Source organism: Passer montanus, unplaced genomic scaffold, assembly GCF_014805655.1.
Source record: "Passer montanus isolate IOZ18808 unplaced genomic scaffold, ASM1480565v1 scaffold4, whole genome shotgun sequence".
Classification (NCBI taxonomy): Eukaryota; Metazoa; Chordata; class Aves; order Passeriformes; family Passeridae; genus Passer; species Passer montanus.
In genome coordinates, this window is record NW_024368818.1 from 3,857,090 (window position 1) to 3,871,662 (window position 14,573).

At 39.0% G+C, this 14,573-nt stretch overlaps 1 protein-coding gene across 5 annotated transcripts in view; it reads left to right on the top strand.

Annotated features, from left to right (window-relative positions):
• The window catches only part of SPATA13 (spermatogenesis associated 13), a 73,033-nt gene extending 62,179 nt beyond the window's left edge, over window positions 1-10,854 (top strand). For all 5 annotated transcript variants that reach the window (XM_039718563.1, XM_039718564.1, XM_039718562.1 and 2 more), the window contains 4 exons: window positions 749-878; window positions 1,429-1,801; window positions 5,606-5,680; window positions 6,843-10,854. In XM_039718563.1, coding sequence (XP_039574497.1) covers window positions 749-878; window positions 1,429-1,801; window positions 5,606-5,680; window positions 6,843-7,024 — 760 coding nt within the window. In that variant the 3' untranslated portion in view covers window positions 7,025-10,854. The remainder of the gene's footprint in view (window positions 1-748; window positions 879-1,428; window positions 1,802-5,605; window positions 5,681-6,842) is intronic.
• Window positions 10,855-14,573: the final 3,719 nt, after the last annotated feature.

Below are 14,573 nucleotides of genomic sequence, written 5' to 3' on the forward strand. Positions count from 1 at the left end.
GCCTGCAAGCTTGGGGAGATTCGTAGGCATGTTAGGAGCTCAGGAAAGAAGGAGGGGAGCAGAGCACTGCAAGAAGGACAGGAGGATTGGCTGGAGTTAATTGCATTAGTCCTGAAGCAGGAAGAGGCAGATGACCATCATGGCTCTCACACATTTGTCCTGTAGAAATGGATGCTTTCTTCATATTGTCTCCTTTAATTCCTCTCTCTGGTGCCCCTGTTATTGGGTTCCTCTCACCCTATATGGATTGATTTTGGGTTTTTTTTCTGTCCAGCTAGCATTCCCCATTTGTGTTCATTGACCCAGTCATTAGGAACAAGAAGGAGAAAATACAGTTGTTAAACATGATTAAAAGAATGCTCTTCCCAAAAAAATCCCACTAAAATCTTGCTAAAAAGCACAGTCCTTTAGTGAAATACAGCCATCACTGAGGCCAGTGGGAGTTCTACCATTGTTTTCAGTAGAGACAGTGTTGCAGGTCATTCATCAATCTCTTCTGCCTCCTTCCACCAATCTAATAATTTTCTCCTAGACAAGCCCAGCAGTACAGCAGCACTGAATTGTACAGGCTATTGTGTGGTGTTTGGGATAGTGGGAATCAGGTTCCTTTTTTTAAAGTACCTGAGTAGAGGGATAAGTGGATAATGTGGGCTTATACTGCAGGCACTGTGGTGCATCATTTCCATGGTTTGTGATTGCATCATGTTTATTGTATAAGTGATCCTTGAAATGTGCTTACATTTCCCAGTGATTATAGCAACATAAAAGCTGCATATGAGGCCATGAAGAACGTGGCATGCCTGATCAACGAGCGAAAACGGAGACTAGAAAGCATAGACAAGATTGCCCGTTGGCAAGTCTCTATCGTAGACTGGGAGGTGAGTGTCAGCCTGTGCCTTTCCTGGGCAAAGGTACTGTGTACAATATTTGATGTCCCCTGCAGGAGTCTTTCTGCGTAGGTGGTTGTTTATGGTGTCTACTTTTCAAGTGGTCATTGCTCAGTTAAAAGTCCAGTTGCTTAATTTACAATGTTTCTGTTACTGATTAACCTTGTTTATAGTTCAGGAAGAGCAGTATGTATTAACATGGACACTTGCCTTTGAGATGAGATGACAAAATGGAGCTTTTAAAAATGCTGAATCTCATTTGGAAGTTTGGTAGTTCTGTCAGAATGGGAATCTGTTTCACTGACTTAAACATTTCCCTCTGTTCATGCAGCAGTAAAGTACAGCAGAACCACATTGATTGAATTTGCCTGTATGATATTATTTACATTGGGTGACATTTTCAAATCTAATAATAAAAATACAAGAAAAGTGAGTGAACTTAAGACTTGATTATATAGTAAGACTGGTTAAACACACAGTAAGATCTTAAAATATTATTTACTTACAACATATCTATATCTCTATATACCTGTCTTCCTAGGGGCCAGATGTGTTAGCCAGAAGCTCAGAACTGATCCACTCAGGAGAACTGACCAAAATATCAAAACAAGGGAAAAGCCAGCAGAGGACTTTCTTCCTTTTTGACCATCAGCTTGTGTTCTGTAAGAAGGACTTGCTGAGAAGGGACATTTTATATTACAAGGATCGTATTGACATGGATGAGACAGAAATTGTGGACACCGAAGATGGCAAAGACAAAGATTTTAACATCAATGTCAAGAATGCTTTTAAGATAATAAACAGAACAACAGAAGAGGTTCATTTGTTCTGTGCAAAAAAACAGGAGGATAAAAAGAGATGGATGGAGGCGTGTGAAAATGAAAGGAGAAGAGTTCAAGAAGACAAGGAAATGGGTGAGTGAAACAATTTCTAAACAGTGGTTAAAACAAACTTGCTTTTGCAGTTCTTTGTTTTGTACAGATGTGCACTCTGTCTTCTTGAGCTGGTGTGTGTTTCTCACCTGACATGATGTTTAGCTGTGTAAGTGAAGCCTATTCAGGTATGTTAGCCCTGTCACTGTGGGCCAGATGTCCAGGGCAGGTAGCATCATCCATATGATTCTGGTGCTTGATGGAGCAGAATGAGAGATGAAATATGACAAAATGCAAGTCACAAAAAACAATCAACAATAACAAAAATCCATCTAGTATCCTAGCACTTTTGTATGAACGATTTGTCAGAAATATCTGTCCATAAAGGATGCTTTTTTACAAAGCCAAGTGGCAATAATTGCAGATTTATACTTTGTCATATAGTGGCACCTCCTGCGTCCAGGAGGCCTATGCTGTTGTATGGAGTCATTAACCACAGACACAACAATAGCACCGCTGGGCAGTGAGTGGCACTGGCACAGAGAAATGAAGCCAAACCTTGAGTGAGCAGGAAAAAAAGGTAGTAAATCCTAGGACCAGTTTTAGACCTGCAGCCTGTGGACACTCCAAGGACAGTGTGTCTTCTGTGTCAATGTATAGTTAGGATTGCTTTTTTGGTTTTGCATCTTTTCATGCATCCTTTAAGATCAGTGACAAAAGCTCCAGCAAAATTTAATTGGCAAAACGTATACAAAGAAAGCAGCAACACTAATTTAAAAAAAAAGAAAACTCTATTTAGTGTTTCTAAAAAGTCATGTTAGTGCATCTGTGAATGTCGGCTGCATGAGAACTCCTTTTCAATAACATTCTTGAGGCTAATACTTTGGATTGACATCAGGTTAACACTGGAAGTGGAGTGAAGTGGATGATACAATTCAGAAATTATTAAACTTAAACAAGATGCCAAACCTTATATTCCAGGATCACATAAAACGTGTGGTCAGAATAATAGGAAGACAGGAATAACCCTTACATTACAAATGTAACCCTTTTGATCTTAGTTGCTTTCTCATGTTTGATACTGTTGTAAGTATCACAAAAATAAGGCTTCTTCCATATGTATTTTAGATAGTCCATAAGCAGAAGAAAATACTTAAAAGTTTGCCTATTCATTATCAATTTAAAATCAGTTTTAACCCTTCCACATTGCACCAACTGTTGCAATTAATCCCAGTCATCTTGAGTCTAGAGTAAACATTGAAGGAGCCACAGCTAAACTTCCCTCAGACTTTGCAAACCTGACCCATTTCCAGTGCTGAACGTCACAGTGTGACATTACAGTCAGCGTTGGTGTGCACAATGCTGACAGCTTTCGTGCCTTGCTCTGTGTGGAGCTTGCTCTGTCACCTTGTGCTCACAGGGATGGGAGGTAGCTGCCTTCCCTTAATTCACCTAAACAGCACTCTAAAACAGTGTTTTTTATCCACTAAAACAGTGGATATTGCAACAGAGTGGAGGTGATCAGAGGGTAATAGAACATTGCTGAGGATCTGATCATAATTGTCCACACAGTCCCTCTTACAACAAAGTTACAGAAAACTCCACTCCAGTATACAGTGACATGGAAGGTTCTACTGAGTAAAACACAGCTCCTGCACTTCTGTTAGCAAGACTGAGCTAAAGAAGATAAAAAGTGAACAAATGAATGCTTCCATTTCCATCCTTTCTAAAAAGAAGCATTCTTGAGCTTGGCACTGCTTCCTGGGTGGTTATTTTATAGAGCACTGGGAGAGTATGCTGAGCAAGTTAGATGCTGTCTGTCAGGAAGCTCCTGAGGCTCTGCTCTGGGCAGTCACAGGTCTGTCTTGGTGTTACCCTTCCTGCTAAGTGACACTGCTGCAGAAATCCCCAGGTATGAGGAAACTGCAAAGGTGTAGCAGCTACAGCCCTAAACTATTTATTCTGCTGGGACCTCATGAAAATCAACATATGCTATTCAGAAGAGTAATCATCCAACAGTGGTGGTGGCACTGGCAGTGAGGTTTGTCATAAAAGCACTAAGCCTTGTTTTAGGGCTTGGTCACAAATGCCCATGGTTGCTGAGTGCAAGAACTGCACAAGGAGGGTCCATTGTGCTTGATGTTCTTCAGGCACAGTGCAATATAGTGAGGGGAAAAAAAAACAACCCAGTTACAAGAGAAACTGTATGTTTGATAATGGCACATAGGCACATGCAGTCTTCTCTACCCAGGTAACATCCAGCTTTCTGTAAAGTTGCTTTTCAAGTGTTGCAACTCACTGTTCTGATGTTCCTGTTTTCAGACAGGTATGATGAACCAGAGGAAAGATAGTTGAGTTGTAATAGCTAATGTCCATCTGGTCTTGTGAGCCACAGTGGCTTGGATGTTTTCTCCATTAACCAGAAGAATATTTCTTTTCTAAAATTTCTTTTTTTGGCATAATTAAACATTTCCTTCAGCCAAAACCGATGGAAAAATGCCACTATTCTCAACCTCAGGTTTAAATTTGTCTTGTTGATTTTGTAAGCTATCTTGCTGGACTAAACACAAAGCCTCTAATCTGACCACTCAGAGAAAAAATAATACTCTTTCAATTCAGAACTGCAAATGGCATTTTACTTCTATTTTCAAAGATACTTTAGTGTGAGTCATTGTCTCCCAAACCATATCTAGCTTTTCTTAGCTTTTATGAATATATGAGAGAAAAGACCACAGCCAGAAAATCCTTCTCCAAACCACTAATAGCAACCCTAAGAAAATGGTCTGATCTCTCTTGATGAAATTGCTTTCATTTTTAAAAGTCTGTTTCCTTGTTTCTGCAAAGGAGAAAAAAAACCCTGCAGAATAAAATAAACTGCTGCTACCCAAAAATTATGGATGTTTGAAGTTAATAAGCTGATTTGTAATAACTTCTTCATAAGTTCAGAATAAAAAAAGGAGTTTTATAAGTATAGAGAAGTGAGGAAGATGCAAAATAGAACCAAAGCAGACACTTCATTCTGGCTTTGAACCACAGCTTCTGTGCTCTTTCTGTGCATATGTAGAGTGCAGCCTTATGCACAGCATGAAATGAAACAGCGTGTGCACCCTGTTGTCACCTTGTGCAAATGTGACATTTGCACGTATCTCAGCTGTGTTGTGCACAGGGAGAGGAAACTGGAGTGCCTCTACCTGGGCTCCACACAGCACCAGTCTCTGATGCCACCTTCTAGCAGATGTCTGTCATCGCTGTACCCCAGCTCAGCCAGACACCTGTCACTTGATAGTAAATAGCATAGGGTTACCATGTGCTTCATGTGAGTTACACAAGTATGTATGAGAGACCTAAGTGAGGGATCCAGCCCCAGAATGATGCAGCCAAAACCACATCACAGCCTGCTTCAGCATCTGCCAGATTTTGTGATACTCTCCTCTGAATGAAGGGAAAGATAGACAGATTTGTACTAGCAGTGACACCAATCTGTTACCCAGGTTAGCTCAGAGTGAGTGAAAAATAAAAGGATTCTGCATTTGTTATCTACTACTTAGTGACTTGTCAATTTCAGAAATTTTAATTTACACCTTTTTTTTAAATCTCTTGTTACCTGCACTTATCTGTCATTATACTAGTGGAAAACTCTCTTTAAGTTCATATGACAATATAAAACATATTTCTAAAAACTTCAGGTGTATTGCTACTAAGATTTACTAAAAATTGCTTAAGATATAGTTTGGTAAAGATACTGTTTACTGCTTAAGATACAGTTTACTTATTTGTTCTAAATGCAATCAAGTATTAGATACAGTAATTATGTACTAGTGCCCTAATTTACACTTTGATGTGTAGGTATGGAAATCTCAGAAAATCAGAAGAAACAAGCCATGCAGAATGCCCGTAAGTCAAGGCAAGGAAAAATTAAAGGTGGGTGTTGAAAATTGCATTGCCTTCTTACTGTGTTCCATTGATCTTTTCATTAGGAAATAGCACAGTCTGGCTGTGGCTGAGGTCTTCAATCTTTTAAAAACATTTTTTTGTGGCTTACATGGATCAAATAATTGCCATTAACCTGTATTTTAATATTAAATTCCAGTATCTCTCTAAACTGTCTACTGAATCAGCTCCTTAAGCTTCTTCAAACAGACAAGTCAGTATTCTGTATATTAGAGAAGAAACTCAAGAGGTAAGGCAGGGTGTTTATTTTTTTAAGGTGGTGATAAATTGGACACACAGGTTAAATTATAAATTAGCATTACAATTCCTTCCTTTGCTTTTACTCAAAGAGCTTGTTCTTCTTTACCAATTTGTCTTCTTTAAAATGTCCTAAAGTTCTTTTTGCAAGCCACATTGTTACGTTATTTACAATAACAGTCAAAATGGCTTTTTTATTCATTTCCTCTCTCAGAAAATAATCACAACAGAAACAAATCACAAAGGATTTTGTCCTTTTCCATCTTAAAGTCAAACTCAGCTAAATCTCTAGTGTGCTGAAAGAAAAGTGGAATAAGATTTAAATCTGAGTTTAGGAGTGAAGGAGTTGATGTTGTCTTCTGTTCACTGAGATTAATGTTCTTAAAGCATTTTCTCTTAATCAATCAATAGATACCCCTGGAACCTGTGAGGGTTTTCAGGGCAGTGGCTAATGTTTGTGATTAGGAGATTCTGTTCAGAATGCACAAAGCTCAAAGTCTTAAGAACATTAACCCAGAGAAATATATTTCAAATGGAAGAAACAACATTCTTGTTGGTAGCAGTATTTTGCCCAGCCTTACTCTGAGAGTGGACTGAAGCACTAGTATCTGCTGTTTGAAGTCATTCCTTTGAAATGCCAAGATGTACTTATGCAAACAATATAGTCCAGCTGTGTGAAACTGCTGCTTGTTTTTTGTAATTCTGTTATATTAATTTTACTGATACTGTTGTCTTCTTAATCTAAATCAATGCAGCAATTAAAAAGTGAAACATCAGAAAACGTGACCCTTAGTGGTTGTGCCATTCAAGATCATGGCAAAATTCATCTTGTCTCCTGGCTGTGCTTAAATTTCCCTGGCTGACTCAGGTGCTTTCTCCAACTGTTCTTCTGCAGGTGTGAGCTATAATGGGTGTCCCGTGCCTCCTCCACACCAAACCCTTCATCCCCTTCACCAGCGACACATCACCGTGCCTACCAGTGTCCCACAGCAGCAAGTCTTTGCCCTGGCAGAACCCAAGCGGAAGCCATCCCTCTTCTGGCATACCTTCAACAAACTCACTCCTTTTAAAAAGTGAGGGGCCAAGGACCTGGAAAGACATCAGCACAGAGGGAGACTCACTCCAGAGGAGGACCTTGGAGACACGGTCAAGCTTATTTGAGCTCAGTGAATCTCCCATTTCAGAGGCAGAACCTTGGGTTCCCCTGAGCCAGGAGTGCAGCCTTTGTCCTGGATAAGAAAGAAGTTTGTCAGGGCTGCTCTGAAGTCCATGTTGCCAAGTGTCAGCATTGCTGATGAAGAGCAGTCTCTCTTCTGACAAAGACAACTTGCTGTTACTCAGAAACAGCAGTATTTGATCTCTGTTTCTTAGTTATGTTGAAGTAGTGAGGGAATCGTGCAGGTCGTTGTAACATTTCATTTTTCTTAACCTTATATTGATGGCCAAATTTTGGATAGGGAGGAATTTTTGTATAGGGATGTACAGCAGGGAGTCTTAGGAGAAATTTTCTCCTTCCTTTTGGAGAACTGGGCACAGATCACCTATTAAAATCAGGTGGAGATATCCCATATGATTAACCAGGTATTGCAGAATTTAGTGGACGCTAATCCTTCCTATCCTTTTTCTATTACATTGCCAAATGGCAGGAGAACATCCCGCAAGGCCTTACCATATTCCAGATTGGAACAGGGAAATTTTATTCTGTCCTATAGAAACATGAACAGAGTGTGAAATGGACTGTAAAGATATGTACATTTATTGTCCATATATATGGACTGTAAGATATGTGCACACAGGTGGAAACAAGAGGAGCCCAGGGCATCTCAGATTGATTAATTTCAGTCAGAGCAGATGCATGCATGTATGCTCTTCAGTGTAGAGCTTTCACATTGCTTTTTCACTCATTTCTTCACCTGGGAGACTCTTCTTTGTATTTCCAAAATGTTTATTTCTCTGTGTAAAAAATACGTTTTTATTTTCTCACGGAGATAATGTGAATGTACAAAATCAGAGTTGAGACAATACATGGTGACTGCTGGCTATGTTACATAGATGTCATGCTTTTTATTCATATAGCTGGACTTAGAAAATTAATAAATTGTAATGTAAATATATTGAAGCGGTCTGGATCCATGCTTCTTGTACACATTCAATTGACAATGGGTTTTGACCAATAACTTCTTCAAAAAGAAAGATAAATCCTTACTGGAAGGGACAGAGAAATTGTGTGGACCAGAGGTGGATTTTTGTCTTGGTGTCATCAGTCCCCACTGGAAGAGGAAGAACCTGACTTGATTAAGGTCAGTTCTGGCCAGCATATTCAGTCCATGCATTGCTTCAATTCCTCTGTGGCATGAAGTTGATCTGGGAGAATAACTTTTAAACAGCCACCAAGAAGAAAGAAGATCCTGATATTTGTAGCACTGATAGTTTCTGCTTGCTTGCTGTCATCAAGGATGACAAGACTGCTGGGAATATGGAAGGAAGTAAAGACTCAGTATGTTTCAGAACTGATTTGCTATGAATGTCTTTACAATACTTTATCCTATGCTGCTGATTAGGGGCATTACCTGATGATTAGGATAGGTCCAAGGGTATTTTTGACGATGGGCACAATCAGCTCTGTCATGGATTTGTAATATATGAAAAACAAACAAGGGGCTAAATGCCAGGCATTTTAACAACAATGTAAAAAAAGCCTTATCATTTTAAAGAGGTATTTGTTCCTACTAGTATTGTTACCTCCATATTTTTATTTATCATCAGTTTATGAAACCCAGTACTAAATAGGTTTTGTGATTTCATAACTTTGTGGCCACTTCTGCAAAGCCCAGGTTTGTGGTTTTGATTTTAAATTAGACCTTTTTGACAACTGTACATTTCAAATGCCTTGTGTATATAGCTCAGCAATAAGGCAGAGTCTGGTATGCTCAGCCAAATTGTGCCCTGCATAGTAAATTTCATTGCTTGTGCTTTCCCATAGCAATGGGAGATGACCTAAACTAGTTAAGATGTGGAAGTGCACACTGACATTTGTAGTGATCCAGCTGAAAGAAGATGCACAGGGAAGTCAGTGAAAAAAGCTGCTTGTATATTTCTCTTGATGTTTAAGCCAGCCGTTGCTGCTCAGATTTTTAAAAATAGATAATTCTAAATGCTCAGTTTAAACACAAGGAGCAGACTTCCAAATGCAGGCATGGATGCACACCCTTCCCCTCAAATGAGTAAGCCTTTTGTGTTTTTACATGCCCATTTTTGTGGGTACCTGCCACGTTCAGGCCTGTAAACCAATGAGATGCATGTACGGTGCGAGTGAAGATGATGTTTTTCATAATGACGTTTTGAGAAACTTGTTATAAGTGCAAAAAAAAGGCTGAAGTTGGATTGCAGTGCTCACCCAGAAACTTTGCTAGCTGGACCTGAAGACATTATGAGATCCACATTTACATATGTGTCTTCGCTGAAACAGTGGACAGTTCTGTGGGGTGGTGAAAAAAAAGGTTTGGGGATTTTTCTTCTGTCATGTCAGTGCCCATGAAGGCTCTTCACATGTATTAATGCTGGTGCCTTAGCCCTAAAAATGAACAGAAATGTTTGCGTATCGTTTTGGATGCGACAGGTTTTTTTCTCAAGAAGAGAATTTCAAAGAGATAAAATGAAAATATTTCATGGTGAGGATTACTCAGGACAGTTTTACATATAGTACCCTTCATGTAGACATGGTTGTTTTGTAATTCTCTCTCTGTCTTTCTTTGCAATATGACCTTGCAAGAGATTTAAGATCAAATATAGTAAGACAGGCCAAATTTATACTATGCCATAGTCTTTTAAACAAATTATAGTGAAATGAAAACACACAATTATATTATTCAACAATTAAGACAAATATTTACTTGGGAATTAGCCTCACTTCAGAGTCTGTGGGAAGGAGTTGCAACTAAGATGCAGAAGTTTGAATTCTAGCAACTCTTGCCCTGATTTTCCTTCTGTTGGCAAAACTTAGATAGATATCATCAGAAAGCTGTGATGGCAACATCTGTTCTTTTCTACTTGCATGCTTTAAGTTACTATAAAAAATTCTAAGGCAACTGCTAAGAACATTGGTGCCTCATTTTGATAAAGCCCAGCCAGAGCCTTCCTGATGGCCTGCTGAGCAGATAACCTCAGACTCTTTGCATGAGATGCAGTAAAATATAATTGTCCTCAAATGGGTTCCCACTGAGGTAGGAAATGCCAAACCATAATTGCATCCAACTCAGAGCATTTGATGTATAAAATAATAAGATTGTTTTACAAGTGGTTCTTGCCATGCTAAATTTCACATTGAATTTTAGTGGTCAGCATAAGAACTGAGTTCAAAGACAGACTTCTCAAATGTTCCACATTTTAGCTGTCTTTTGGAAATAATTATATCACAATTTTGGAGCCAAAGGTCTTTAGCCATAACTAACACAGTACCTTTCTCTGACTGCCTTTCTGCTTTTTTTTCTATATGTGTGGCATTTGGACGTAGCAGACGCCGTCTAAATGATCTCTAATTTAAAACTCTTTTGTTGTAAATACTAGGGATAACTTGCATATATATTTTATTTTGGTAAGTGTTTTGTAACATACCTTCCGTACATTGCTTTGTGCATCTCACCCCGTGTGTGTGCTGTTACACGTGTTGTAAATGAAGTGTCCTGGCTGCAGAGCAGAGGAATTGGCTGTTGACAGCTGAAGTACAATGTATAGGACAGCAGTAGCTTGATGTGCATTTCTTCTGGAGTAACTGCATTGCAAGGTTTATTTACTCTTTGAATGTTGTTTGTCAAATGAATCTATTTTCTGGAAATAAGTACAAACTTACATTCCTATTATTTTTCCCTTACTGTACATGGTTGAATTAAATAATATACAAAGCTGAAGTCCCTCATCTCTGTCTTATAAAACTTTATCTGCAGTTTTAAAATTGTTGTGGGGTTTTTTATTGTCTACGAAATTTCCTTCATGATGCAAAACTGTATCAACTGTCATATTTCTTCTAGTATTTTAAAGAAAAAAGTCACACCATTCTCTTTTTGTTTTCCCAGTAACAGCTTCAGTACTTCCCAGCACAAATTCATTTTGACAATGCCTAAGCCTGGTTCTGGTATTGATTTTTTCATTGTTCAGGCAAAACCCATACTTGCTGCTGTCTCAGCCTGTGATTACTGTGCTTTACCTTGTTGTGGCAGAGGGTTTACACAGTGCCCCTTGAAATACATGTCAGGTGCAGCTTCTGTGCTAATGAAGCTCCTGCTAACAGAGGATGGTGACTTAGGTACTGCAGTGCAGGTAAGGAGGATTTAATTTATTTTTTTTTTTATATAAAAGCAAAACCATTTAAATGGGTTCGCCCAAAAGGCCTGTTCTGCACATATGTGTGAACAGGCGTACCTGCCTGCTTGATAAAGCAATGGGCAATGCAGCTGGGGATTCAACTTCTCTGATTCAGGGAAGTTTTTTGTGTCTCATTATTTTGACAGGGCAGAGGTGTGCCTGTGTCCTTCCTGCTCCAGGCTGTGTCAAAAATTGTGTTTTGCTGAGACACATCAGCTTTAACAAAGCAACATACTTTGCTGAAATATTTTCATCAGAAATGTTTTGACAAGTTCAAATGTTGGCACAATAGTTGGTTTGCTAATTCTTTACTCCTCTTTCCAATATCTGGGCTCTTCAATTTCTTTGTTCATCTCACAGCTGAAAGTTTCTGCCTCCCAAGGCAGCTGCTGCAGTGGGTTGTGTGCTGAGTGCTCCTACATTGAAGTGAAAGGCACAGTTTGAGCACTTAGCGAGATAGATTAGATGACATAAAAACATACCCATAGCAAATACTGGAGTAGGATGTTGCAGTCAATAGGCTTTCTAAGGACCCTGTGGTTCATCTGGCCAGGGTGAGCTCATTTGTGCCTTTTATTTCATGCTTGGGCAGTCAGGCTAAATCCTGTAAATAATTCTGTACTTTTAGCTTTTAAGTTCCTTGAGAGCTGATCTATCAGACAGAGCTTTTAGTTTGCACAGAAATAGCACTGCTTGTCTTAGATTTTTTTTTATGCTTTAGGTTTTTTCCAAAGGCTGCATAATGACCTGTGCTTAGTAACAGAGACAAGGACTCAGGCCTTTTCATGTTCCAGAATCAAAGGAGAAATTAAAAACTCAGTGAAAAACAGCACAGCACGTAGTTTTTAAGGAAAGCACATAAATACTCCTTATACAAATAAATGTGTTTCTAAATGCTTTACAAAAATCTAGCTACTCTATTTAGAGGATATGTAATTGTGAGAATATGATAAAACTGTATAAACTCTTAGCACACTTTTTTTGTTAATTTTAAGTCTCTGTTTAGTTCACTGCAATCAGAACTTGTCCAGTGCTTGGAGCTGAGAACTCAGTTACTGCCACTGTTAGGTATTTAGGCTCTGATTTCAAAAAACACCTACTGCCATAGGTAGTATACCATACTATAGGTATTTAGGCTCTGATTTCAAAAAACAGAGGTGTGTGTGTACGTGTTTTACACCTGCAGCTCCTTTGTAGACTCCATGTGGCATCCCCAAATGTCTCAGCTGGCACCTGCAGCAGGTTGCACCAGACAAGTGACCTACAACCATCACACCTTCCCTCTGTTTACATTACACATTGTCTGTTTCCAACACATCATTACATCCTACATTTCTATTGTGCATCTTGGGGGAGAGTGGGGGGGTATGTATGTGTGATTGACACCTGGACAACATTTATTTGAGTAATTTTAATGTTCTAAGAGTCGGACACTGCATTGGCAGCCAAACCACTCTGTGGACAAGCAGAGGTTGTAAGGTGTCCATCTGCATCACTGGAGTCATCAGTGAAGTTCAGAAGAGCAGATCTAAGAGGAAGGAGTACCACTGCTCTTCAAGGGCTGAGTTTCTCTCCAAACACAAAGGTGATGTAGGATTTTTCCAGGGATTTTTTTCAGGAAAGCTGAAACTGCTCAAGAAGAAAAGAGGAGCCTCAGGTGCACCATGGCCTCTTCCTATAAGCACACCCCAGACTTTAGCGATACTGACTTATTGAAAAAGTGTGTAGAAACTGCTCTGCTAATAAGGTGAGGTATATCTAATTAACCATCATGGTCATTGCTGTCATATTCATCTCCTAACAAAGGTAATTAGCACAGCAGTCAATCTAAAAACCTCTGCATCTCTTGCTTTTCAAATGCAATGTTTTTTAAGAGCAAAGATTAACTCTTTGCTCCCATGTAATTATTCAAATCATTATTCTGTGATGAGACAAGGCACTAAAAAGCAGCTGAAGGAAACATTTGTTTTTAAGGCTATTTCTACAGCACTTTTCTTGGTTGTCTGTTAAAAATGCATCAAACCAGACTAACTGCAGAGTCCATCAAGGTATAGGTAACTAATGAATGATGTTATTCCTAACTGGCAGGATAGGCTTTTTTTAATGACTCAAACTTTTAAGTGGGAAAGGAGGCTGAGGCTAAGCAGGCTTAGAAAATTTCAGATGGTGTTTAATGGGTAAAGAGAAAAGGATTGTTCATTGTGGCTCTCATTTATTCTTGTCAGCATAGCAGCAAGGTTAATTTGGCTACAGAAGTTCATTCAAGTAGAGCAGCGAATTGCTGCCCGTGGTCACTCTTTTTCCCCAGGGCGTGGTGGACACCATGTCCCAGGTTGAAGCCAGAGCAACTCAACTCTTGCAATATTTTGGTGTAGCCACAGGGTGGTGGTGAAGATCTTAGAGAAAACTTCGTTTCTCTGCTGCGCTGAGGGAGCGTTCTTTGATGTGTGCAGAGCACACGTGCCACATCTTTGCAGTGTGGTGACACCCTCAGACACTGTTTGCAGTCACTTGAACCAACAAGGGTGAATTAAGGCCACTTCCTCTAACACATTAACTCACGTTGCTTTTGGTTTTATCCTTCACTGTTGATGATCAGCATTTAGGGAGTTGATGATAAGCCCAGTTGACTTCCACTAGTAAGGACTGTTGTCTAAGGAGACAACAGCCATTCCAGTTTCAAAAAGACACAATTAAGAATTGATTTATGGCATTTTTCAAATGGCATTTTTCAAATACATAGTTTAGTAGCCCAATAGCATTGACTGTTGCTTGAATAGCTAGATAGGGAGCCTGCTTATTAGACATGAAAAACTTTGTAGTTCTATTTATTTACTCTATTTTTAATCTAACCATGTTACTTCTTTTCCATAATCACCTAATAATTGTAATGCCACATTCTCAGCATTTTTTGTTTTAATTTCTACAGTCTTTGTCCCTAAATCCATTGTAAATTACCTGATTCAGAAATTACCTTCAGTACATATTTTTGCAGCACAGTAATGGTGTGAGACATGCCTTCTATCTCACAAATCATCCAAGGTGTCAGAGGCTAACATTTGTGTGATATATTTGTACAAAGAAACAGGAAATCAAAGCCTTATTAATCCATTTTAACAATTTCCTTTTATGTAACAGTGGTAAAAGCCAAAGTACAGAGCACTTCAGCTTAACATTGGAATAAATAGAAAGATTCCACTTTAAACCTCTGTTTTAATTATTGAACAGCTCTCAAAATTAAATCACTGACCTTTGAGAATTTAGT